We start from the raw sequence: 27833 nt of genomic DNA, 5'->3' as shown, positions 1-27833 counted from the left end.
GTATAAGGTAGGCAAAAGATAGACCTTTGCCAACCACCCCAGAAAGCCTCCATATGCCTCTTCCCAATCACAACCCCCATTCCCTAAAAGTGCCTGCTATCCCAACTTTTGTGATAATTACTCCCTTCTTGTTCTATATATATTATCACCCAAGTATGTATCTTTAAACGCTGCAGTTTATTTTTGCTTGTTTTCTCTTTTTGATATGTCTTACAATATTTTTGTTTGTTTGTTTTGTTTTGTTTTGTTTTGTTTTTGAGATAGTCTCACTCTGTCACCCAGGCTGGAGTGCAGTGGCTATGATCTCAGCTCACTGCAACCTCTGCCTCCTGGGATCAAGAGATTATCCTGCTTTAGCCTCCTGAGTAGCTAGGACTACAGGCACATGCCACCACAACCGGATAATTTTTTTTGTATATTTAGTGGAGACAGGATTTCACCATGTTGGCCAGGCTGGTCTTGAACTCCTGACCTCAGGTGATCTGCCTGCCTCAGCCTCCCAAAGTGATGGGATTACAGGTGTGAGCCACCATTCCTGACCCTGTCTTACAATTCTTTTTTATTCTATGGGTTCCCCCTCCATCTCCTACTTTTTTTCCTTACAATTTGTTTATTGAAGAAATCAGGCCATTTGACTATATGGTTTTGTTTGACTTACAGAGTTTTTTACATTCCAGATTTTGCTCAAAACATTCCCATAGTTTAGCTTAACACACTCTTCCGTCTTTTGTATTTCCTGTAAATTGTAGTTGCACATAAAAGATTGATGATATTCAAGTGTGACATATTGCATAGTTTGAATATACTATAATTTAAAATTTTTTCCCCTATTTGTAGACATTTGGATTGCTCCTCAGTTTTTGCTACTAAAACACAATACTATAGTGAGCAACTTTATACACTTTTTTTAATAAACATGTGCAAATGAGTCTCCCATCCCCTATTATATATTATGTATCTTTCCTCTATAGCACTTACTCTGTTCATGTGATTATTTGATTAATATTTGTTTCCTTCTTTGGCCGTACATTTCATGAGTATACCCATTGTTCATAGGTATTTTCCTTTGATTTATTAATATGCTTATCTGTGTATCCATAGTACCTTTGCCCAATAAATATTAGTTGAATAAATGCATTTCTATAATTGGAATCGTACAATTTTGTTAGATACTGTCAAATTGTACTCTAAAAATATTTTACCTATTTATATTTCTGCTGCTGGTACTTATTTTCACATTTAGCCTCACTGGCCCACTCAACAACACCGTGCCCCCCCACCCGCCCCTTCTCCCCCTCCCATCTTTTCCTTTTGTTACTTCCTTCTACAAACATGTTTTTGACACTTACATTCCAGGTTTTGTTCTAGGTGTTTGGGATATATCAGAGAGCAAAACAAAGATCCTGGGTGGGAAGAGATAGACAATGAACATAATAAGGAAATATAAGATGTTAGAGAGTGGACCCATAAAAGAGTGAAAAGCAGTTGGTAATGCTAGAATTGGAGTTGAGTTGCAATTTTAAATAAAATTCTGAGTATTGGCCACATGAGAAGGTGACATTTGAATAGACTTGAAATAGGTGAGGGAATTAACATGTGACTCTCTGGGGAAAGAGTGTGATAGGCAGTGTGAACAGCTAGTTCAAAAGCTGGTAGCTACTAAAAAAGGAGTAGGAAGAGTTTTGCTGGGTTCTGGGAATGCTGTTTCTTGGTCTGTGTGCTGGTTACCTGAGTGTGTTCACAGTATTTATTGAGTAGTACAGGCTGGGCATGGTGGCTCACACCTGTAATCCCAGCACTTTGGGAGGCCAAGGCCGGGGGATCACTTGAGGTCAGGAGTTTGAGACCAGTCTGGCCAACATGGTGAAATCCCATCTCTACTAAAAATAAAAAAATTAGCCAGGCATGGTGGCGGACGCCTGCAGTCCAGCTACTTGAGAGGCTGAGGCAGGAGAATCGTCTGAACCCGGGAGGCAGAGGTTACAGTGAACCAAGATCTTGGCCCTGCACTCCAGCCTGGTTGACAGAGCAAGACTCTGTCTCAAAAAAATAAAAACAAAAATGTTGAGCAGTACAGTTATGATTTATGTATTTTTCTCTATCTTATACTTCAGTAGAGCTTTTATATTTGAAAATATTAGTGGATGTTGAACATTTCAAAATGCCTTAATAGTACTTAACCAATTATTCATGGGTATTTTTCTTTGACTTATTAATATAATGAATGCATTGATCAGTTTCTATTAATAAATCATCTTTGCTTTCTAAAATATAACCTACTTGGTTATGGTGAATTATTCTTTTACTATAATGCTAGGTTTGATTTGCTTGTATTTCATTTTGGATTTTTCTATCTATATCACAAGTAAGGTTGGTGAATAGTTTTTCTTTCTGTTATTCTCCAATGTTAGATTTGAAGTGTTTTCCTTAATTATAGCTTCTTTACTACTGTTTTCCTTAGAAAGAGAAGTTCTACAGTACTTACCTAATCAACTGTCTAGAAAAAGGGAAGAGAATAATTTCTAGTGTTAGAGTTTATGGTCCTTATGAGCTACCTGGTAATTACTACAATTTAGTAGTTGATAGGTGAGTTCCTGTCATTCCCTGAACAGATGGCTGTTCACATGGAGTCTGGGGCTTAAGTATTCCATCATTTTAATGTCATGGAAAAATTAGCCAGTACTGGACTACTAATGCGTGGTGTAACAGTTGCCTGGGAGTGTTTTGATAATCATAGACCTCATTTTTTAATGTGACTATTTCTGATTTCTTACATTTTCCACTAGAAACAAGATAAAATGTGCAGAAGGAGAAGCCTGTGAGTGTGTTGCTATAGCCTAGTCACCCAGCCTAGGGGATGGGGATAAGTGCAGAGGTTTACCTTCTAGGAAAGAGGATGTACTTTGGTCTTAGAACTGCTAGAATTTTTTCACTGTATGATCACATTGAACTTTTCTTCAGGCTCGGTAGGATGGTGGGTCTCGCTGCCTTCTTCCTCCATTAGCACAGGAGTACTAATGGCTTTTTCAAATAGGAAATTCCATAGCTGTGTTTTTTGCAATGTAATTCAAGAATCATTGGCATGAGAGTCACCAGGTTTCTTGTTAAAAAGATAGATTCCAACAATAACAAAAATGGCGGATTCCTAAGCTACTCTAAGCCATTTGAGTTAGAATCTCTGTGAGTAGAGTTTAAAATTTACATTCTAAACAAGAGCCTCAAGTAATTCTTATTAAAATTAAAAAATGGCCAGGCACATGGTTCACTCCTGTAATCCCAGCACTTTGGGAGCCTGAGGCAGGTGGATTGCTTGAGCTTAGGAGTTCGAGACCAGCCTGGGCAACATGGTGAGACCCCATCTCCACAGGAAATATAAAAATTAGCCGAGTGTGATGGCATGTGCCTGTAGTCCCAGCTTCTCAGGAGGCTAGGGTAGGAGGATTGGTTGAGGCTGCAATGAGCCATGATTGTCACTGCACTCCAGCATGGGTGATAGGGCAAGACCCGGTTTCTAAAACAAATTTTTAAGAAGTCCAGTCAAATATCTGTAATAATTCAGAATCATTCTATAATCTCTAATAATTCTTAAGGTAATAAGTTTCTTGATAAGGACAGTTAAATCTTTGAGGAAAGCACAAGAGGAGGGAGATTTCAGCAGAATTAACTACTAAGTTTGTTGACTGATTGGACATGGGGAATAAAGTAAAGAGAAATTTTAAGAATGGTCCTGTGGTTTCTGATTTCAAAGTATTGGGAGTTCAGTGGTTTTGGACTTGAGGTGTATTTGCTATACTCCCATATCTCTAGAGAATTTTTAACGTTGTAAATACAATGCCATTACCACTGGGGGCTGTGATACTGTGATTTTATAATAAGAAACATATATTTTGGTCTTTGTCTCTGGTTCCTGACACAGAGCTCCTAATCCCTTGGAATTTTATGGATGCTAGGAATGTCTGTTGTTCTAATGAGGGACTCTTGATGGGCTTTTGCATAGGAGCCAGTTATCAGAAAGACCAAGCCATGTTTGGAAGTTTGGAACTCTTTTTTTTTTTTTTTTGAGATGGAGTCTCACTCTGTTACCCAGGCTGGAGTGCAGTGGCTGTGATCTCGGCTCACTGCAACCTCCGCCTCCCGGGTTCAAGCGATTCTCCTGCCTTAGCCTCCCAAGTAGCTGGAATTACAGGTGCCTGCCACCATGCTTGGCTAATTTTTGTATTTTTAGTAGAGAAAAGGTTTTACCATGTTGGCCAGGCTGCTCTCGAACTCCTGACCTCAAATGATCCACCCACCTCGGCCTCCCAAGAAGCTTGGAACTTTTAGCCCCATTCCATTTCCTTCAGGAAAGGGAGAGGAACTGGAGATTGAGTTAACAATTGATCATGCCAGGCCAGTCACAGTGGCTCATGTCTGTAATCCCAGCACTTTGGGAGGCTGAAGCAGGAGGATCACTCCAGAAGCTTGAGACCAGCCTGGGCAACATAGTGAGACTCTGTTTCTACAAAAAATAATACCGCTAATACTACTATTGATTGTGCCTATATGATAAAGCCTCCATAAAAATCCCAAAACTATGGATTTTTGGAGCCTCTGTATTGGCAAACACATCCATGTATTTGGAGGGTGGTGCATCCCAAATCCACAGGGCAGAAGCTCCTGTGCCCAGGACCCTTCTCTGTGTATTTCTTCATGTGGCCGTTCAAATATGTCCTTTGTAATATCCTCTATCATAGATCGGTAAACATAAGTAAAATGTTTTCTTGAATTCTGTGAGTTGTCCTGCCTCAGCCTCCCATGTAGCTGGAACCACAGGCATGCACCACCATGCCCAGCTAACTTTTTGGTTTTGCCTGTTTTTGAACTTGTTATAAATTGAATTCTATCATTCCTTTGGAGCTAGTTTCGTTTCTTTTTCTTTCTTTTCTTCTTCTTCTTCTTTTTTTTTTTTTTTTTTTTTGAGTTGGAGTCTTACTCTATCGCCTAGGCTGGAGTGCATTGGCATGATCTTGGCTCACTGCAACCACCACTCCTGGGTTCAAGTGATTCTCCTGCCTCAGTCTCTTGAGTAGCTGGGATTACAGGTGCCCATCTCCACACCTGGCTAATTTTTGTATTTTTAGTAGAGATGGGTTTAACCATGTTGGCCAGGCTAGTATCAAACTCCTGACCTCAGGTGATCTGCCCACCTCAGCCTCCCAAAGTGCTGGGATTACAAGCAAGAGCCACCATGCCTGACTTCACTGTGTATTCTTGCTAACAATGTACAAGAGTTCCAGTTGCTCCACAGCCTCACCGACGCTTTGGACTGTCGATTGTTCCTCTTCCTCCTCCTCCTTCTCTTACTCTTTTTCTTCTTCTTTCTACAATTTCTGTTTGCTTTTTAAATGTGGTTGTTCCTTAGGGTTCCCCCGCTTCATATAGTCTTTTTTTTCTTGGCCTGCACTCTTGCCTTAGTGTTTTTATTTACTTGCATTTTTATTTATGCTCATTTATAAATATTTGTTGAACTTTTACATTGTGCCATGCATTATCAGGTGCTGAGGATACAGCAAAAGAACAAAGCAGAAAAATCCCTGCCCTTATTGGAACGTATAGTCTGAAAACTTCCAAGTCTGTTCCACATCTCTTTCCACATCCACACCCCTATATCTAGCTGTCTACTGGCCATGTTCATTTGAGATGTTCCACAGATATCTCAGAGTCAATATACCTAACCCTGCATTAATCATCTCCTTCAGCCTGCCCCCATGTTGTATTTTCTCAGTGAATGATGTCACACTCATCCAGTAGCTCAAGCTAAACACCTAAGCAATATTATTTAATCCTTATTCTCCTCACTTTCCACATTTATTTACTCATTAAATGCTATTGATTTTCCCTCCAGAATATCTCATGAATGTATCCCCTTCTCTCTACCCACTCTGCCACTTCCCTAGTCCAGGCTATCAACAGATGAGTGCACCATTCTCCTTATGAGCCTCCCTGATACCTCCTCCCTACGAATCACCAGTCCTTTCTACCCTACCAACCACCATTGGCCACACTGTTCCACTGTTCTCTTTCTAAAATGGCAAATCTGATCCTGTCTTTCCCCTCTTAAAAGCTCTGATAGCTCTGTGTTGCCCTCCAGGTAATTCCAAATCCTTCATATTACTTAATTTCTAAACATTACCTAAGACCCATAGTCATTAGATTCTTTCATAATTCTGTAGCCTCTCACTCTAGATATTCTGGAACTATTTTCAGCTCACTGAACATGCCTTTGCATGCATAATTTCCTTTTCCTGGGACATTTTCTCCTTCCTTTTCTCAGTACTAATGCCTAGCAAAACCTAACTATCCTCAGTAATTGTTCTGCTGGCTAGTTATGTGTTTTAATGCATTTTTGGGGTAGGGAAGGAAACTTGCTTATTTAAACTGGTGTAATTTATCTTATGATGGTTCTGAGCTAAAGTGGTGAGAGTATGGAACTGGCTTGTCAGAGAACGTGACTTGTTTTTTCATAGGTTAGAGATGGGCCCAGTAGATGGGATCAGATTACTCATTCAATTTATTAGTACAGTAGAGATTTGCTGAGAACTTTTATGTATAAGAAACTGCTGTGGAGTGCTGTGGAGTGCTCAAAGATGAGTGGCAGTGTCCTGCAGAGAAAGGCTTCTTTGGGCTCACAGTTGTGATGAGAAACAGCAGTCACTTGCCTGGAGCGATCTAGGTTGATAGACATATTCTGAGGTGCTATGTGATCATTGTTTTTTTCCATTTTCTTTTTAAAAGAAATGAAGTAAATTATACTCTAGCAGTTGCTATGGCAACTCTTCTATAGGAGAGTTTTTTTTCCTGCCTCCCCTTCCCCCATGGTTAGAAAGTTAAATAAATTATTACAATTTTAAAATGGCACACTAAGCCAACATATCCTTTCTGAGAGGTGAGAAGAAGAGACATAGGTGGTTGGAATAAAGTAAGTACATAGGAAGAAAACTGGCTGTCAGGGTGTCACTAAATTAAAGTCTGTGATTGATTAGTAGTCCCGTATGCCCAGGATTGAGGATTAGCTCAAGTACTGAAAACAGCCTGGGTTGGCATCATCTGATGCTGCTAGAATTTCGAGTCTTTCTGTCGACTTTCAAGGGAGTCACACACTCAGAACCAGTTTGAGGGCCTTTTGGACTCCACACTGAAGATTCCTTAGCAGACCTTGGGACTGTCAGAGGGTGCAATTCTAGGAGTTGTGGTTTTTTTCTGCTTCTTATTTATTAGGACTCCATAACGCAAGCAAAAACCTGGCAACATGACAAAATAACAACAAATGCTAGTTGCTCACCATCATCCGGGGACTGTGCCTGGCATTTTACATGTTTTTTCCTGTATGATCTTTACAATAACCCAGTGACACTTATGTTATTATTATTCTCATATTACAGATGAGGAAATATCCATAATAACTTTCTCAAGATCATATAGCTAGTAAATCGCAGAGCCAGAAGAACTAAACATTGACTTTAAAACCCATATTCTCGGCTGAGTGTGGTGGGTCACTCCTGTAATCCCAGCATTTTGGGAGGCTAAGGCGAATGGATCACTGGAGGTTAGGAGTTCGAGGCCAACCTGGCCAACAAGGTGAAACCCTGTCTTTACTGAAAATACAAAAATTAGCCAGACGTGTTGGTAGGCACCTGTAATCCCAGGTTCTTGGGAGGCTGAGGCATGAGAATCACTTGAACCCAGGGACAGAGGTTGCAGTGAGCTGAGATCACGTCACCACACTCCAGCCTGGGTGACAGAGCGAGACTCTGTCTCAAAAAATAAAAAAATAAAAAAACCCATATTCTTAATTATGGAGCTATTTACTTCTTGTTTCTTGAGTTTAAAGGCCTAGTTTTAGTGATTTCTTTGTCACAATTAGTTCCCTGAAATTCAATTTGGGTGTGGAATAGGACTTAATTAATATTGGATTTTTGATTTTGAAAAATGAATAAAAAATATTTTCAATTTTCCCTTGTCCTTCAAAGCTTCTGTGTTTTACTGGATTTTATTAACAATTCATAGGTAATTCAGAAGAAGTGGCTCTTTTTGAGGACCCAATAGGCTAGTTTATTACATATTGTTTTAAGCCCCCTTCTGGTCACAATATATCTATGAGAAGCTAAGCCCTGATACCATGAGTAAGGGAGTAGTTCCCTTGTCTGGGAACTTAATTAGAAGATTAATTTCTTTTTTTTTTTTTTTTTTTTTTTAAATTTTTATTTATTTATTTTTTTTGAGACGGAGTCTCGCTCTGTCGCCCAGGCTGGAGTGCAGTGGCCAGATCTCAGCTCACTGCAAGCTCCGCCTCCCGGGTTCCCGCCATTCTCCTGCCTTAGCCTCCCGAGCAGCTGGGACCACAGGCGCCGCCACCTCGCCCGGCTAATTTTTTGTGTTTTTAGTAGAGACGGTGTTTCGCCGTGTTAGCCAGGATGGTCTCGATCTCCTGACCTTGTGATCCGCCCGTCTCGGCCTCCCAAAGTGCTGGGATTACAGGCTTGAGCCACCGCGCCTGGCCATGAAGATTAATTTCTTAAGAGATAAACATTGCCATTCTTTGACCTTTTAATTTTCAGTAGAGAGTAGCAAAATTGAATATCTTCGCTCCCAGACAAGGGAACTACTCCCTTACCCATGGTGTCAGGGCTTAGCTTCTCACGGATCTATTGTGATGGGCTCGGGTTTGGTGAAGACAGACAGGGAAGGGTTTCTTAGAGACAGAGATCTAATTTTTCTTATTTTGACAAAGGAAAGACATATGAACTCCTAAATGATAATGTTCTGAGAGAGACCTGGACCAGAAGAGGGCTTAAAGCAATATGGAAGAAGTAATTTTTTGTTGTTGTTGTTTTGGGGGTTTTTTTGGTTGTTGTTAGTCTCTCTATAGTGAATGGCAGAGAGCGAGAATGTAGATTTGTCTCACGTTTGGTAGAAGGCAGAAACTCTGTATGTTATGTAAAGTTAATAGAATACAAGTGAGGTAGGCTCAAGTAAGGTAAGGCACATAATAATTGCTGGGATGGGGAAATGACTTTTGAATTCCTTCAAAAAGTATTTTCAAAAATTATCTGCTGCTTCTTTGTGGTTTTCTTAGGTCACTGGACCTATTTGGGCTGGGGAGAGCAACAGAGTACGTAAGAATTGAAATTCCTTATCATTTTCTTGATCTTACCCACAAAGTACATACTCCCTCTGAACTGTGAAGCTGGATATTCATGCATTGACTTCCATTTCCCTCTCCTCTCCTACTTAAATCTTAGGAGACAGTTACCTGTGGTGGAATGTTATATCCTTTCAGGCTGGTTGTCAAGACAACTTTGTGTGTGTTTATGTGTGTTACAAATTTCAAACCAAAGTCCCAGTCATAATCCTGACAAGATCTCCTAATTTTTATTCCCCAGAGGCAAGTAGTAGCATCAGCCCACTAGTGTAGCCTTCTCCTTTGGTTAAGGAGTGCAGTGGACAGAAGGAGAAGGCTCATTCTTGGATGAACTAGAGTCAGGGTAATTGGTATGCATTCTGATTTGGCTGGTTTTCTTGACTAGGAGGATATGCAAAACAGACTGCTGTCTCGGGTTTATTGGTCTAGCAAATTGTGAATGCCATTTCAGCCAAAAACCTGCTTTTGTTAAGGAAACAAGAGGCTGAGGACATGGCTTGGCTTTCCTTGAAGCAGCCCAGCTAGGCCACCTTTGTTGTAGAGCTTAGAGAGTGGGCAGCCAGTTCTTTGTGGCAAAACATGTAGCCCTAGGCTGACATTACTGGTTGTGTTACCCATCTCACGGGATCTGGTTGAGTCTCAGTGATTAGATATCCAGTAGGTATTAAGAGGGGCCAAAGTTTGTCCTGTCAGTGGAATTTCTCATGAGGTCTGTGCTTTCTGTGATTTGAATCCTGAGTATTTCTGCTATTAGGAAACTACTCAAAAGCAGCTTGATCCATTTATGCCTGGTGTTCCATTAGTGGAATGCTAAGCATGTGAGAGTTATTTATATCCTACTGCTCAAGGTCATCCCCAAGAGTAGGTGACCTCAGGCATAAACGGGTTAACAGAGCTCAGTTAAGGTTTTCAAGTAGAAAAAGCAACTAAGCCATGAAAAAAATGTGAATGAATTTTCTTTCCTTTCTTTGGTTGCTGAAGTTCTATTAATAGGTGTGCTGTGGATTGAAAGACCAATCCAGGACTCAATCCAGGAATACCACATACTAGAGGGCCTCATTGTTCTGTATTTCACTGGATTTTGTTTGAGTGCCTGCTGTGTGCTCAGAGGCCCATCTTTGTTTGCCCCAGGTTAGATGACCTTCCCAGCCTACTTTTGCAGGTTTTAATTTTCCATCATTTCCTGTGTGTCCTTTTATTTACCTATCAAATGAACTACAAAACAGTTTCTCAAAAATGTATAGCCTTTCCCACCACTGGGCCTTTAATCATGCCACTGCTTTTATCCAAATTCTAGAAGATATTTCCCCTCTGCCTCTAATCTTCACCTATTAAAAACGAACCAGTTCTTCAAAGCCATCTCCTCCGTAAAGCTTCCTTACTTACCCTATCAGGAAGTGATTTTACTTTTAACTCATAGCACTTGGTTTGTGCTATTTTCATGGTACTAAATGCCTTGTATAGCAATTCAATATTTGTATCTATATAGTCTGTCTCCTACTAGACTGACTCTATATTCTGAGTCTTCTGTGTTGTTTAGTCTTGCATATGTGGGCACTTAGTGAATAGTTGAGTGAACAGGTGTTCCCAGCCTTTTAATTTTCCGTCTTTCAAATAGACTTTACCAGGGGCTTTTCAACTTTTACCCTCAAACTGGCTTTCTAGTTCCTTCTTAGGCTAAGCCAACCAAACCTGCACTCAGTTTCTCTCTGTAAAGCCAGGGCTTTTCTTGTCTAGTCGACATGGTGCTGTGGGGTAAATTGTGGAGTCAGTAAGAGATTGTCAGTGACACATTAAAAACACAGTTATTTAATTCAAATTGAAGTGTTACACATTTTCCTGAATTTCCATTTTTAGTTTCTAATCAGGCTTGGTGCCAGGAGGTTTTACTTTTTAGGAAAACTGGAGGTGATTGCCTGTCACTGCTTTTTTCTGTTTCTCTCCTTTGTCTCACTTTATTCCTTAGTATTTTCTCTCTCCTGCCCTCTCCTGCTTTTCATAATACCTTATACTCCCAACCTCTTCTTTCCATGGATGCTTTGTTTCTTAATATTTGCCCTTTATTTCTTTAGTGTAGAAATGTTGTTAGCCTTTAGTTAAGTTGTAGAGTATTCCTCTGTTTAGCCTAGCAAAATAAACAAAAAGTAGAGCATTATTTAGGAGTAATGGGTCACATGCAGGGAGAAAGTAAAACCTATGGATTTGGGTCGTGGGCTTCTAACTCTGGCTGAGCTGCACTCTCCGGCCTCAAAAGCAATAGGATTGTCTGTCGCGGTTGCCTCCTTGGAGACTGAATCTTGGTTCTCTGGGTTGTGTGCTAATACTTTTCCTGCCAGAGTTTAGTAGAACTCTGGTTTTGTCTCCTTTGTTGCCTCTGCCCCCTCATCTGTATGCATGAATAGTCCAGCACTGACTTCTACAGACTTGCTCTTTCTGTGGGTTCAGAAAGAATTAAGTCTGAGTGGCATATGGTTTTGTCTCTGGGTCCTATTTTTCTTGTCTTCAGAACAACAGATGCATCAAGGGCTAAAACCAGTGCTTCCAAAGTCTCTTTTTCCTCGTATGTCATCAGAATGCTTTGTAAGCAGAATGCTTTGCATCCCTGTTGTTTGCTTTTGTTTTCAAGCTTTACTACTCCTGCCCTGGTCAGTGGACTACTTGCTCCAAATGTCAAGTATTACTAATAATTGTTCCTGACCATTTGAACATTAGCTTCTTTCTCATGTTGATATTTTTCCTCCTGGGGTTCTAATCCCTCTCCTCTCCTTTTTTTATGTTCACATGTAACCATAAACTGAAATAGGAAAAGCTCATAAGATCATCTTACCCCATCTCCCATCTGTACCCAGAAATATTATCGAGAGTCCAATGCTCAGATTTTCTTCCTTATCTATAAAACCCACATGTTTGTGCTCTGTCTCTTTTACTGGAACTCTTATCCTACCGGGTTGTCTAACAGAAGCCAAGGGGTCATTTCCCTATTATCTTCCATATGGCCCTATGTTTTACAATTCTGTCTGGAATTTTCTGTTTCTAGTTTTAACTCTTTTCTGTTTCTACTGTATAGATGCAAGTCCTTATTTCCTGCCTGAGCAATTGTAAAAGCCTAACCTTACGGTCTTCAGGAGGCTTCCACTGCCCACATTGCTACAAGATTATCTTTTTTTTTTTTTTTTTTTTTTTGTGAGACAGAGCCTTGCTCTGTCACCCAGGCTGGAGTGCGGCACAATCTTGGCTCATTGCAACCTCCACCTCCTGGGTTCAAGTGATTCTTCCGCCTCAGCCTCCTGAGTAGCTAGGATTACAGGCACCTGCCATCATGCCTGGCTAATTTTTGTATTTTTGCAGAGATGGGGTTCCATCATGTTGGCCAGGCTGGTCTCGAACTCCTGACCTCAGATGATCCACCCGCTCGGCCTCCCAAAGTGCTGGGATTACAGGCGTGAGCCACTGCGCCTGGCCAAGATCATCTTTTAAAATTAATAACATGAGTTCATTTTCTGCTAAAAGTATCTCCATTTTGAGATGGTGAACATTCCTTTTCCTCATTGTGAACCAAATAGGAACTTGTCAAGAAAGGACATGTGGAACCCTGTTAATCATACACGTAAGGGTATGGTGTCAGATACGACTTCCTCTTTGTAAAATAGGCTGCAAAGCACTCTTAGGTTGAGCTCCCTTTCCAAGCACAGCGGTGAGTTGTAAGTGTGGTCTTTTTAGCTAATTTTAAGAAAAAAACTGTAGCCAGTCAGGTGCTGGTCTGAAAGGCAGAAATAATTCTATGAAATTGTAGTCACTGCTATTAGATAAACTTGGCTGCATTGTCAGCAAGATCCCATGGGCAGCACATATGTTTTTTCTTTTCTCAGCCCATCCTCTGGATGGGAATTCTGAGCCTAGGGTGTAGGTGCTTGACAGGAATTGTTAGAAAAACCCAACACTGCAGCAGCACCATAAGAGTGCTACTGTTCTCAGCTGCATCTAGAGCCTTTGACTTGATTTCCAAGCCTTGGCTTTGACCCTCCTGATTTCAGGACCAGCTTCTGATGTTGGACCTTATTTGGTACAGTCTGTATGTTTAAAAGTCTGAAAACACCAAGACATTAAACAAAAGTTTTGTCGTTTATTTTCCCAAGATATGAAAAGCTAATTTTTTTTTTGGAGACGGAGTCTTGCTCTGTCACCCAGGCTGGAGTGCAGTGGCGCGATCTTGGCTCACTGCAACCTCCGACTCCTGGGTTCAAGCAATTCTCCTGCCTCAGCCTCCCGAGTAGCTGGGATTACAGGTGAACACCACCACGCCCAGATAATTTTTTGTATTTTTGGTAGAGACAAGGTTTCATCATGTTGGCCAGGCTCGTTTTGAACTCCTGACCTCAAGTGATCCACCTGCCTCAGCCTCCCAAAGTGCTAGGATTACAGGTGGTAGCCGCCACGCCTGGCTGAAAAGCTAATTTTTTAAACCTCTGCTCCCTTCCCCTTTCTTTAATAACAGAGGACCAGACTGTATTTGTGACATTTAAAAGCAGTTTTTAATTATGGTTATGATAGTTGGAGAAGCAGAATTCCAAAGAATTCTGCAGTGGGAAAATGCAACCTGGAACTCCTCTAAGAATAAGCACTAAAATTAAACTAAGTATACTTTCTCCTGTGATAAAGAAGAGAGACTTGTGGGTATCAATTGAGACCGTTCTGCTCATGGCTCTGAGGTCACTGGGGTCACGTGAAGCTTAGCTTGCTTTTGTTCTCAAGGTCCAGACTTGTTACTACTAAGTTAGAAGCAGAAATAATTCTGAAGAACTAAATAAAGCTGGGGTGCTTTCATTGAATGTGCTTATTCCATAGCTTTTGAAGACCCTGATAGTGCCGTCGATGACCGAGATAGTGACTATCGCAGTGAGACCAGCAACAGCATCCCACCTCCTTACCATACAACTTCCCAGCCCAATGCTTCTGTGCACCAGTTCCCTGTGCCGGTGGGATTACCGCAGCAGCTGCTACTTCAAGGCAGTTCCCGGGACTCTTGTAATGATTCTATGCAAAGTTATGACTTCGATTATCCTGAGCGGCGGGCCATCAGGTGGGTATTGGGCACAAAGTACTTTCTCTTCGTAATATCCAGGTCTCATGATGCAATTGGAAACAAGAATTTGGATGCTTTAACCTTAAGAGGTAGCGGAAGGGTAGCAGTATCACAGGCCAAGCTACAGTCATTTTGTGTAGATTATTAGTTTTTTTTTCTCTTCCACATGTTTATACATTGCCATAAGGAATGTTTATACATTGCCATAAGGAATACTTATTTTTATGATCAGTGATTCTCAACTGATCAGGGCAGGCCCACTTGGGGTGTATCTGCCCCACTTCCTGACTCAGTGAGTTTGCTATACCCTTCGCCAAGATTAAAAACAGAAAAATCACAGATTGGATAGTCCTTCTTGCCTAAATATTTCCCTGGGAACTTTAGAAGAAAACCAATATGATTTCTTATAGCAGATTAAGTATTTTTACTGGAGGCCGGGCGCGGTGGCTCAAGCCTGTAATCCCAGCACTTTGGGAGGCCAAGACAGGCGGATCATGAGGTCAGGAGATCGAGACCATCCTGGCTAACATGATGAAACCCCGTCTCTACTAAAATATACAAAAAACTAGCTGGGTGAGGTGGCGGGCGTCTGTAGTCCCAGCTACTTGGGAGGCTGAGGCAGGAGAATGGCGTAAACCTGGGAGGCGGAGATTGCGGTGAGCTGAGATCCGGCCACTGCACTCCAGCCTGGGCGACGGAGCAAGATTCCGTCTCAAAAAAAAAAAAGTATTTTTACTGGAACTTTATTTTAATTTTATTTTATTTCTAAAATATATAAAACAATTGTGTGGTTTAAAAAATGTTAAGGTACAATACAGCATAAAGAGTTTCCCACCCACACTTACCTTCCTGTACCCCATCTTCTTCCTGTTTCATAATTCCCTTCCTACTGTTGTTTCTTATGTATCCTTCCTTAGACTATTGTCATATATTTATGAGTATAAAAGCAAATACATACATATGTGCTCTCCCCTGCCCCGATTAAAAAAAAATTTCAGACTTAAAGAAAATTTAGAGCAGTAATTCAGTGAACACCCATATTCATGTTGCCTAGATTTACCAGTTGTGTTAACATTTTACCACATTTACTTTATCTCATTCTCCCTAATATGTATTCATATACACATACATTTTCTCTGAACCACTTAAAAATAAGTTGCAGATATTGTATTACTTCATCAGAAAGTATTTCAGCATGTTACTCCTAAGAAAAAGAACTTTCTCTTATATAACCTCAATATCATGATCACATTCAAGAAGTTTAATGATGCAATGTTATTATCTAATGTTTAGACCATATTTAAATTTCCCCAGTTATCTCCATAATGTTCTGTATGTATATTTGTTCCTTTCTGGTCCAGGATCCAATCCAGAACTGTGGTGCATTGCATTTGGTTTTCATGTTTCCTTAGCCTCCTTTAATTTAGCAAAAATTTCATTACTTTTTGTTTTTTTGGTCTTTTAAGAAGCTTTTTTTTTTTTCTTTTTCTTTTTCTTTTTGAGATAGAGTCACACTCTGTCTCCCAGGCTGGAGTGCAATGGGGTGATCTTGGCTCACTGCAACCTCAGCATTCCCTGTTCAAGTGATTCTCTTGCTTCAGCCTCCCGAGTAGCTGAGACTACAGGTGCATGCCACCATGCCCGGCTAATTTTTGTATTTTTGTTAGAGATGGGGTTTCACCATGTTGGTCAAGCTGCTCTCCATCTCCTGGCCTCAAACGATCTGCCTTCCTCTGCTTCCCAAATGGAATTATAGGCGTGAGCCGCCGTGCCTAGCCTAAGACACTTTTTTTTTTTTTTTTTTTTTTTGAAGAGTGCAGGCCAGTTGTTTTGAGAATGCCCCTTAGTTTGTTTTTGTCTGATTGTTTCTTCATGTTTAGAATCAGGTTAAACATTTTTGGCAAAAATGGTGGATGTTTCCTTCACATGCATTCAGGAAGCACATACTTTGTCTTATTATTGGTGATGTTTAGTTTGATCTCATGGTTAAGAAATTTGGTATATGCTGTATTTCTCCAGTATAAAGTTACCTCTTCTCCTTCATAATTAATAATATCTAAAGTGATACCTGAGACTGTATCAATACTCTGTTTCCCCAATAGTCTTTTAATCAATGATCTTAGCATCCATTGATCCTTGCCTGAATCAGTTATTTTATTGATTGGAGGTTAGTTTTCAAAAAATCATTCCAATTTAGCTTATCCTTTTAGTTTCTAAAATTCACTAGACTGGCTAGGTGCAGTGGCTGATGCCTATAATCCCAGCACTTTGGGAGGCAAGGCAGGAGGATCACTTGAGTCCAAGAGCTTGAGACCAGCCTGAGAAATATAGTGAAACCACATCTCTACAAAAAATAAACAAAATTAGCTGGACTTGGTGGCGCATGCCTATAGTCCTAGCTACTTGGGAGGCTGAGTTGGGAGAGATTGCTTGAGTCTGGGAGGTTGAAGCTATAGTATGCCAAGATTGCACCACTGCACTCCAGCCTGGATGACAGAGCAAGACTCTGTGTCAGTCAATCAATAAAAAATTCACCAGACCATAGGATGATCTCCTTTTCTTGCCCACCTCACCAAACTGCTACATGGTGAGATTAGAGACAGGGTCTTGCGTTGTTGCTCAGTTTGGTCTTGAATTCCTACACTCAAGTGATCCTCCTGCCTCAGCCTCCCAAAGTGCTTGGATTACAGGTGTGAGCCATTGCACCTGGCCTTCTGGAAGATTTTTAGTGACTAAGTGTCTGCTTTGATCTTGCTCCTGTTTCCTAAATGAATGCTTTGGATGTTAGATCTATAAAGAACACACTGACCTAATAAGCTCCTAGCCTGTAGATTCTTTCTCCATCACTACCTTGGTACATAGAAGAAGGCAGTCTGCAACCTAACTGAAAGAAAGGTCAGACTGTCTTCAGTATTCATAAGTCTCACATGTAGCTTCTGCTGCTATAATCAGTATAGGGAAAGATTTTCTTTTTACTGTGATCCTCAATGCATATAGCTTTTAGATTTCACAAACAGCAAATCGTAATGCCTTAGGCTGGGCGTGGTGGCTCACACCTGTAATCCCAGTAGTTTGGGAGGCTGAGGCGGGTGGGTCACCTGAAGTCAGGAGTTCGAGACCAGCCTGGCCAACATGGTGAAAACCCACCTCTGCTAAAAATACAAAAATTAGCTGGGCCTGGTGGTGGGAACCTGTAATCCCACCTACTCAGGAGGCTGAGGCAGGAGAATTGCTTGAACCCAGGAGGCGGAGGTTGCAGTGAGCTGAGATTGTGCCATTGCACTCAGCTTGGGCAACAAGAGCGAAACTCCGTCTCAAAAAAAAATTATAATGCCTTAAATGATTTGTTATTTTTTGTAGTATAACAAAGTTTGACTTCTGCTGATAGTAAAAAAATGTTTTATATGTATTTTTTTCTTATTAAAAGAAATATGTTTGACTATATTCTTGGCTGTACATCCTCAAATATAACTTTCAGAAAGTTAACAGCTTGACTTCTTTTTAGACTAAAAATTTATCAGCAAATTTCGGTTTCTTGAAATTCCTTGATATGTTTTTATGGTATACTTTAATATTGCAAATACATTCTAGATATTGGTACAACATGTTTAATTTTTTTGTTTGTTTCTTAGAAAAATAAAAGAATTCTAAAAAGCTCACCAATGAAAATTTGCAAGTTGAAGCATTTAAAAATTGATATTATAACTGTTCTTTTTCTGATATGGAATAAGCTATTTTGGCTACATTGATATAATGTTTAAGAACATGTGGATTTCTTTTTCATATTTTTTTAGTCTGAATGCTTTTTGTCACATTGGCAATTTTATTATTCTAGTCTTCTCATTGAACATGTATTAAATCTTATAACTTCTTTCTTCCTTTTCCCTGTCTCTTCCTTTTTCTTTGCTTTATTGTTCCTCCAATTTTATCCCTTCACATCAGACAAGGCTCACGGGCAAAAGATGAAAAAATTAGGATTATTTCAGCCTTCTCTGATGTTGACTATGAAGAGCAAGAAGATATACATAAGGAGATAGAGGGGAAAATATCACAAGAGTGTCTAGAAAATAATAACATAAACTTGAAGGAAGCAGAGGTAAAAGAAATTAGAACCCTTTCAAAAATGGATAAATACTACAGCCAACAGAAACAACCAAAGTATAAGAACAGGAAAAAGTCACCACCTCAGAGCCAACAAACAGAATTCTCTACTGAATTTAAGGTTGAAGCATCTGTTTTCTCCAGGTATCCTCAAAAATATGATACACTAGATAGACGAAGAAAAAAGAAACCCTTATACAATTATTTTGAAGACACTGAAAGAAGGCATTATGATGAGAGATCTGAAACTAAGACTAACTACAAAAGTACATATTCTAATACTGAAAATTGTACCCTTTGCCATACTGAAAATAAGAAACAAAATATGGGGTACCCAGTTTTGTACCCCTACAAAAATGGATTTGTGGTTAAGAGTGGCCTGCAGCGCATTAAGTTGGAAAGTCATGATTATCATCTGTGCAGTTGTTTAAGACACTGTGAAAAGTCATCTGGCTCAAACCAGCATGTCACTAATTTTACCTCATTAGATATTCTTGAAGATTCTACTAGTAGTACTTCTGATGAACTTCTGGGTTCCCCCATTTCTGATAAGCAGGAAAATTTACAGTCACCAACATGGCATTCATCCAGTGTCCACCATCTTGGAGATTTTCCTGAAGAATATTATGTAGCAAATTCAGCATTGCCATTACAAAGGATGAATTGTGATGCAAAAACACTTGGAGATCTGTCTGGGTGCTCTACAGAAGAGATAACGCCTTCCTCTATTGAGGAGCCCAAGGAGGACCATATTGATACAATGGATGAGCTTCAGTGTTTGGTAGAAACTGTGTCAGAATATTTAGCAGAGAAGGAAGAGGAGATTAATAGATTTGGTTCACTTTCAAAAACTAAAAAATCACATAAACAAAATAGTACTGTTGATGCAGAACAGAGAACGCCTGGGGATGAAATACCACCTGTAACTGTTGTCAAGAATGACAAGGACACGGCCATCTCTTTCCCTGAGTTGACTGGAGTAAAATGTGCTGTTGGTTCTTTGTTTAGTTCACTCACAGAAAAAGTGGGTTCAGGTACAAAGCATCTAACAAACTCTGTGGAAAAGTTGGTTTCCTTAGTTCCAGAAAAAGCAGAAACTCTTAATCAAATAGAGGCGATTAATTTGGGATCTAAACCCAGAGCCATGGCAGTATTGGAAAAGGATCTTTCCATGCAATCTCCATTATCTTCTCAAAGAGATGATAATGTGAATATAGGCAGACATGGAAAAACCTCTGAAAATGAGCACATGGGCAATAAAACTGGGAGCTTATACTTTGAGAATGCAACAGAAAGTATTGCAAAGGACTCGTCTCTACAGAGTCAGAGTTCGGTTATAAAGTCGGTTTTCAGCAGGTTAAATCCATTGAAGATCTTTTCAGAAAAGGAGGAAACAAAAAAAGATGATGACCAGAGTAAGCCACCGAGAAAAGAAAGCTTTGTTGAGTGTGGTTTGGAGTTAAATAAAAGGGAAGGCACTCTTGACAATCACAGTAGTAGCATCATTGCATTAAATAGTAGTGATGAAGAAACTACGGGCTGGTTCCAGATGCCCACAAGTGAGAATTTGTTGTCCTCCCAAGTAACTAGTGAACCTTCAAACTTAGCTAGTTCTGCAAGTAAAAATGATGACATTGAGAGTCTATTGGAGGGAAAACCCTGTATAGATGTGTCTGTGTTACCAGATCAACAAAAAATATGTGCCAAAGATACTCCAGGACATCCTTGTATAGCTGGCAGTAGAACTGCAAGTAAAGAGGTATCTTCAAAGCCATTAGAGGAAGACAAAGTTACTGGTAATGATGATTTCCTTGAGCCACTCAGAAAATCATTTAGCCAGTTTTTGCTCACTTCCCCTGAGACTTGTTCAAAGGAAAGTTTGTCAGAATCTGTGAAAATTCACCAGGTGGAGGAAGATGGATTGGAAAGCGGCTCTAAGAAAGATGGTCGTTCCTTTTCCTTTAGTGGAAAACTAAATCTTCCATTTTTTAGAGGTCTTGGTCATTCTGAAAAGCAACAGGAGTTAAAAGAGAAAGGAAGCATTTTTCCTTTGTTTAAATTTTCTTTCACTGACAGCAAGGTTACTGTTAATGATGGCTCAGCAGTAACCACTGATGAGGAGAGCAAAAAAAATTGCCATGAAGATACCAAACATAGTTCAGTAAAATCTAGTTATGTTCCAAATATTCATAGTGATCTAGGAAAATTTGACAGCACAGAGGAATTTAAAAAGAATGACCAAATAAATTGTCCTGAAGATGCCAAACTTAATTCAATAAAATCTCGTTCAGTTCCAAATATTCCTGATGATCTAGAGAAGTTTGACAGTACAAAGGAATTTAATAAGAGTGACCAAGTAAATTGTCCTGAAGATGCCAAACTTAGTTCAATAAAATCTAGTTCAGTTCCAAATATTCATAATAATCTAGGGCAATTTGACAGTACAGAGGAATTTAATCAGAATGACCAAAGAAATAGTCCTGAAGATGCCAAATTTAATATAATACAGTCTGATTCAGTTACAAATATTAATAATGATCCGGGGAAATTTGGGAGTATAGAGGAATTAAATCCAAGTGACCACACAGCAGGAGAGAATTTTGAAAGAGATGGATTAGCCATCCCTGGAGTTGTGCCCAAAAAATATATAACTTCAGATCCTTTAAGAGAAGGTAAGAGTCTAATACAAGCAACATCTTCAGTAGCATCAGACTCTGCATTAGAGTGTATTTCTGCCACTTCGAAATCCACTTTGGTTAATGAAATTAATGAAGATAAGGTTATAGATAAGACTTCCAAGAAAAAAACCCAAGGAAGCTTCCTTTCTGGCCTGTTTAATAGGTTTTCTTCTGCTGAAAATTTGTCTAGTCAAGAATTAAATTTGAAAAATGATGACTACCATCACAAGAATGATACCCCAGGTTTAATCTCTGGAATATTTAACCTGCTATCAAATAGCAGTATGACTGATCATAAACCGGAGGAAGCAAAGTTCGTGTCTTTAGGCAACACGAAGAGTTTGAATGGAGATATGCATTTATCTTTGGATGAGGTCCCTGCTACTTCATATGTGACGTCTGAGAACCCGAAGAACTATGTTGAAAAACATGAAACTTCTGGCTTCGTAGAAGCCTCCTTGTTACCTAAAGAAAACATACCATTATCTGATGCTGGGGTTGATAATCATCATTGTTCTCCTACAGGGAAAAATCAGCAAAGTGAAAAGCATCGTCCCTCCTCTGAGAATACTGTACTTCACTGTGCTCCAAGTGCTCAGCTAGGTTTTTTGGATAAATCTATGGCTAAGAGGCAAATGCCAAACCATGTTCTTGAGGCAAAACTACATGAAAATTCAAAGAAGTTAAATTCACCTGTACTAAATACTAACATTCTCAATAAATCAAACAATTATCAGGCTTTTGAAGAGATGAACAGTCCTTTCTGTTTTGAATGGGACTCTGACATGAAAGATTTGTCTAAAAATTCCAGAAAACTTCAGCCAGTTTATTATATGTTAAATCAAAATAGATTTCCATCAGCAGATGCTTTCTTGTGGCTTGACTCAGAAAACTCAGTGATAAATTTTTGCCAAAAAGATCAAAATGCAAATATCTTGGAGTGGAGAACAAATCCAAACAGTGTCATTTGGTGTGACTTACCATATGAATCATTCAATCAGTTAGCATTTAATGAAGATTACTTATTAAGAGGTGATGTGTGGGCAGCTAACTCATTATATGGAAACTCTGGTCCTCTTCCAATTAATGAGGCTAATAATTCACTAGAAGAATTACCGATTGACTTAAGTTCTTCATCAGATCATGAAAAGACTAGATGCCCCATAGTTGATCAAAAATCATTAAGGATGGATGAAAATTTTGTTTTTTCAAGTTTTGGTTATGAGTACCAGGAATGGTTGTCATGTCTTGAACATGGAGTGTGGTGGCCATCAGAGGATGGGGATTATGGATATTATATGTTTCATGATGGTCAATATATCTATTCTCTTCTCACTGATTCTACTGGGCAGTATGCATATTTATTTATACCTGATTCTTATCAAGATTATTTGGATTGTGATTTACAGACAAATGGTCTATCAAGTATTATGTTGGATAACAGCATTATTTCTGCCTGTAGTTTTAAAGTACTTGATGAGGAAGACGAAATATTGTGGTATGTTGAAGAGGAACCAATTGATGACCCTCTTGATTTATCTTTAGCTTTGCCAAGAAGTGAAGAACCCTTGTATCTAAATTTAGAAACCTTTTCACAAGTACTTAAAGAGTCAAGTTATGACCAAAGCGATCAGCCACTAGATTTTTCAGGCTATAATCGTCAAAAGTTTAAAGGAGATTTTAGATCTTTCAAGGAAAGGCCATGTAGTTCTGAAGATCCTGAATGTACATTAGATCTCAGAAGTCAGCCCCAAACTATTAGTAATCATGTCTTAAACAGAGATCAAATTATAGAGAGAGATAAAAACCAACCTCTAACTAAAGATTCATCAGTTCAGCTTTCCAGTTTCCATTGGCTTCAGCCTTCTGTTGAAGAAGTTGCCTCTTTGGTTCACCCTGAAAATATGACTAAAGGCTCACAACAAGCGGAAGAGACATCATTAGTGAACAAAGTGACTTCAGTATTTTCTGTTTTGGGTGCCTCAGTTGGAAGTACTTTGAATTTTGATAAGAGTGAATCCTTAGAGTCTTCGGCCATGCAGAAAGTCTGTCAGCAGTCAGATTTAGCAGAGCTCACAAATGATGGCTTTCAGTCATTAATCATGAGTAAGCAATTAGAGGGTAACTCCCCAAATGAGGAAAAAAGTCTTCTCAAGGATTCAGAAAGACAGATAGTATCCAATGTTCAGCATCCAGAATTGACCAAAAATATAAGGCAAGAATTCTCTTTAAATAAAAACATTCATGTGAAAAAGCAAAGTTTGTTAAAATCTGGTTTCCAGTTAAGCCAAACAACTCCTCAGGCTAAATTAGGTGTAAAAGATGACGAAATCACTACAATGGACTCTATTTCAGTTTCTCCTGCACCTCAGCATAGTAGGGATGAGCATGAGAATTGTGAGCTTCCCCAGGACCAGTCGTCCAGAGAGTCTGAGGAAACATTATTTAAAACTGCATTGAAACTCTTCAGTAGAGAATCTTCAGTTAGTATGACAGCAAATGAAAAACAGTCATCTGGATTTTTGAACCTTTTTAAAACTCAGGTGAATAAAGAAGGATCACCAAACTTAGAAAAGACTGGTGATACAAATGTCAAGATATCACCTCAGGAAAAGAAAGAATCTTCTGGTGTTTCAAATTTTTGGGGTACCCTTGGGGATTTCTTTAAAGCCAATGTATCTCCTATACAGACAACTGAAAATATGTCTGTTTCTTCAGTGACTAATAAGGATGAGGTCAGGTCAAGTCCTACTCCTATAGAGCTAGCTAGCCAGGGTGCTGGGAACTTTCCTGCTGCACCAATTTCCTCTAAAGGGAAGGCTAGAGTTAGAAGACTGAACAAACAGACTACTATTGATGACAGTAGGTTAAAGGAACCATCAACTAGAGGGATCCAGGGTAATGATTTGACTGAAAAAGAGGTACCATTCAGAGACCACCTAATCCAGCAGTCACCTAATTCATCTTTTTCAACAAGTAGTCTCAAAGAGTCTTCCAGGGATTCTTCAGTAGAAACTAGTGGTGTGACTACAGTGACAGAAGCTTCAAAAAGTAATGAAATATCCTTTGATACCCTGAGCAAGAGAAATTCAAATGAACAATATCATTTTTCTGACAAAGACTGGAGTTTCTCCATGGCTACAACATCTTCACCTCAACCAGAGTTACCAACCAAAAAGAGTATATTTTCTTTTCTGACTGGATCTGAAAAATCTGAGAACAGAGCCTCTGCTAGTCTACCAAGAGCCAAATCTCAAGCAGAAGGGCTATTCACACTTCCTTCCTTTTTTTCCACTGCTAGCTCAAGCATTAAGAAGGATACCTCTCATAGTAGCTCTACTTTTAGTTTCTTCAGCTTGCCCTTTTTGGATCAAAATAAGGAGACCTCTGGGGAAAAACAAAGCATTTCAACTGTTGTTCCAGTGACCTCCCAGCCCTGTAAGAAGTCAAATGTTTTTATAGACAGTGGTAGCACAATGACCAGAGAAAGTTCCAGTGGTCATAGAGATAGCATAGCCCAAGAAGTAGTTCATGAACAGCGAATGGCACCTTGTATTTCCATTAACAACACAGTTGAGGTTACCTCCCTTGCAGATAAGCTCAGTGTAGAGAAGAGGGACTGTGAGGAAAAACTGAGTTCCAATACTGGACCACGAACATCAGTGGATTTCCAGATGAATAAAGACATTGTTCCTCCTTCACCAGAATTTCAGGCACAGGCTGAAACATTCCTCATTGGCCCAGAGAACCTTGGGATAGTTCCCCATGAAGAAGAGGCTTTCAACCACAAAGCCTTCCCCAGTGACTCACTGTCCAACTCTTTTTCACTTGCTAAACAGTTAACTGAAAAATTCAATGACTTAGAGAGTTGTACGAACTACCACCAAAATGAGAAATTTACTACTGAACCAGTGAACTTGCCATTAGAAAAGGCCCCCGATGAGGTCTTACCACAGATCCTGGGGCCAGCCTCTTCCTCTCCGGAGCCAGGGTGTGCAGGGAACCTTCAGAACCAAGATGCAGATAAAGAGGAAGACAAATCTGCATTGGGATCTTCAGTAGACATGCTTTCAGGGTTTGTGACCAAAGTGAAATCTTTCTCTGGGAGCTTAATTGAACCTCCCAAAACACTCTCTGGACTTTTCTCCTCTGCTAAATCTCCAAAGAAAAACTCCTTTTTCTCTCTTGCTTCTGATGCATCATCTCAGCCCCTCAAAGATGAATTATTTGGAATTTTCAAAAGTCCCAAGCCAGAGTCATACAAACGAGAATCATCTCTCCCAGCTACTACATGGCTTCAGAATGGTTGTTCCAGAGATGCTGTAGGATCAGCACCTCCAGAAAGGAGAGAAGCTGCCTTTACAGCACCCAATTCAGAATCTACTCTCAGTGACTGTAAAATGACTGTGGTTAGTGCAAAGCCAGAATCAGATATCTTGACAGATGATCCTAAGCTAACAACCAAAATGGAAGACAATAATACTCCTGAAAATATTCTGGAACTTCAACGTTCTGAAACAATTAATACATCTTCTTTCTCAGGCGATGATACTGGGCAAGGAGTATTGTCTCTGAGTGATGAAGGAGACATGGGGATATTGCAAGCTACAGACACAGAGGCATCATTAGAAGCAGAGAACATTGCGCTGCCAACACAGTTGCAATCAGATCCTACCTGCATTGCCGAAGAGCTTCCTCCAATTCAGCCACCTCTTCCTCTTGAGCCAGAGCCAGCTATTCAAACTGCCTCCACAAACCAAGACTTACTGGAGCTGCATCCAGCCAGTTCACTAGAAACTGATACTACCCTGTTCAGTGATGCAAGTGTGAGCCAGAGCACCACACTGGAAACCGAAGGGCGCTTTTCTTATCCTCTGCTGGAGGACTCTGTGCTTCCTGCCAAAGACAGTTGTGAGATAATTCATGCCAAGAAAGATCCACCTGCAGTCCCCCAGGAAACAGAGCAGTCAAGACCACGTTTTGAGATCCCAAATGTGACCAGTTGGCCAAAGCTTCGTTTGCCATCCTCTGCTACTAACCACGGGAAACCACTGAGCTCTTTCTTTTCCTCATCTCTCCCCTCTGGCAATAGAGCAGCAGAGACTGGTTTAATGTCCAGTTTTAAGAAGTTGTCAACTTTCTTTGAGGGAAATGGTGAGGGGAAAGGAAGTGTACCAGCAAGTGATTCAAAACTAGGGTTTGGAAAGGTGGATCTTTCATTTCCGTGGCCAAAAGAGAACAAATGGGGCCCTGAGCAAATGCCTACAGAATCTTCCCCTCCGGTTTTAGTTACTAGTAGTGATCAGGACCTTTACTCCAGTGAGACTAACAAAGCTTTGGAGTCTTCTCAGATATCTGGGGCCAGTGCTCAGCCAGATAAAGTCTACACTCAGCCCTCTGGGACCTCTGAGCAGCTGGCGGCCAGGCCAGAGGTCTGTGCTCAGGGGCTTTCAGGACCTGGAGAAGGGGGAAACCAGCAGGAAATCTCAGCATCCGGAGAACACTGGGATACCAAAGGCAACCTCTGTAGCCCCACCTGTCCTTCAGGGAAACATGAGGAAGAACCCTCCACTGTCTCTGAGATATTTCACCAGCCAGAAAAACAGGAAGAGGAGGCAGTGCCTGCTAGTACTGACTCTGATTTGAATGTACAGCAGCCAGTCACTCTGAATGACATCATGGAGCCAATGACCAACAAAAGGCCTGTTCTTAACTCAAGCATCATAAATGGCTTTAAAGAATCGACCATTTATGATGCAAGTGACTTAGTGGTAGATTAATCATAGCTTACTTTTTATCCTTCCTGTGTCTTTCCTAGTACCCGAGCTTCATGTTAATTAGGGGTTAAATAACAAGAACTCAATGTGTGGGTATTTTCATCCTCCTCTTCTCTCTATGCCAATTGTAATTCATTTGTTGGAACAAGGAGCTTCCTGCTTAAAGCAAAGGCTGGGCCTGGAGATTTACTCACTCTGGTTTGCTCTGCCTTGTATAATGCGAAATGGAGAAAGGAGGGCAGGAAGAGGTAGCGAGTAGTTGGTAGTATATTAACTACAACTACATGATAGGCTAGGATGCTTCCTTGGGCCTGAGGCACTTATATCTTGTAGGAGATGGGGATAGACCTATTTTGCTTTGTTTTTTCAAGTCTTCTAAGATGCTTTCTCCAGTGGCAATGAGTGTTTTAAGTTAAATACAAAGTGCAAAGGATGCCTTGGGATAGTCTGTATTCCCATATCCTATTCCATACAGATTTACATAACTTCTTCCAGGGTATCATCTCTGCCTTTTACTACCCTCAAGGCTGATGTCTGATAAATGCTTTGAGTAAAATCTCACAGGAACTCAGAGGTGTCCTTTGCTGTAGTTCTTCAGTCTCGAGCAGTGTGCTGGATCCATCTGCAGAGGGTACTATTATTTCCCCTAAGAAGCAGTACCATACATCACAGATTAAGAATGCTACCTTGACCTCTGGCCCAGACTTGTTCAAAGGGGTTGGTCAGGGTCAGTGTGTGTGTACTTATGTACAAGTATTTTTGTATGTGTGTTGAACTACTCAGAGCAGTGACCTAGTACCTATTCTGCTGGCATGGGCTAGAGGATCAGAAATCAGCCTGAAAATACCAGGTAATTAGGAGGAACTTTAGGGAAAATCCCATTGGAAAATAACAGTGATTTCTCTTCTTTGACCAAGGGTAAACACAAGCCCTTTAGTTTAAAGGCTTGACTCTGTGGTAAGAAAATTCTTCAAAAGAACTGAAGCCCTTAGATGATACGGCCATAAAACTCA

At 40.2% G+C, this 27833-nt stretch overlaps 1 protein-coding gene across 13 annotated transcripts in view; it reads left to right on the top strand.

The window, feature by feature from the left end:
* The window catches only part of UNC13B (unc-13 homolog B), a 235883-nt gene that overhangs the window by 114666 nt on the left and 93384 nt on the right, over positions 1 to 27833 (top strand). For 5 of the 13 annotated variants that reach the window (XM_074017186.1, XM_074017187.1, XM_005581386.5 and 2 more), the window contains one exon: positions 14027 to 14261. In XM_074017186.1, the coding sequence (XP_073873287.1) occupies positions 14027 to 14261 (235 nt within the window). Of the gene's footprint in view, positions 1 to 9115; positions 9152 to 14026; positions 14262 to 18206; positions 26941 to 27833 lie in introns of those variants that run through there. The other 8 variants (XM_045374416.3, XM_065530399.2, XM_045374415.3 and 5 more) reach the window with 5 other exon arrangements.

Source organism: Macaca fascicularis, chromosome 15, assembly GCF_037993035.2.
Source record: "Macaca fascicularis isolate 582-1 chromosome 15, T2T-MFA8v1.1".
NCBI lineage: Eukaryota > Metazoa > Chordata > Mammalia > Primates > Cercopithecidae > Macaca > Macaca fascicularis.
Note: the sequence above shows the minus strand (reverse complement) of the source record. Positions and strands in the feature narration are given on the sequence as shown.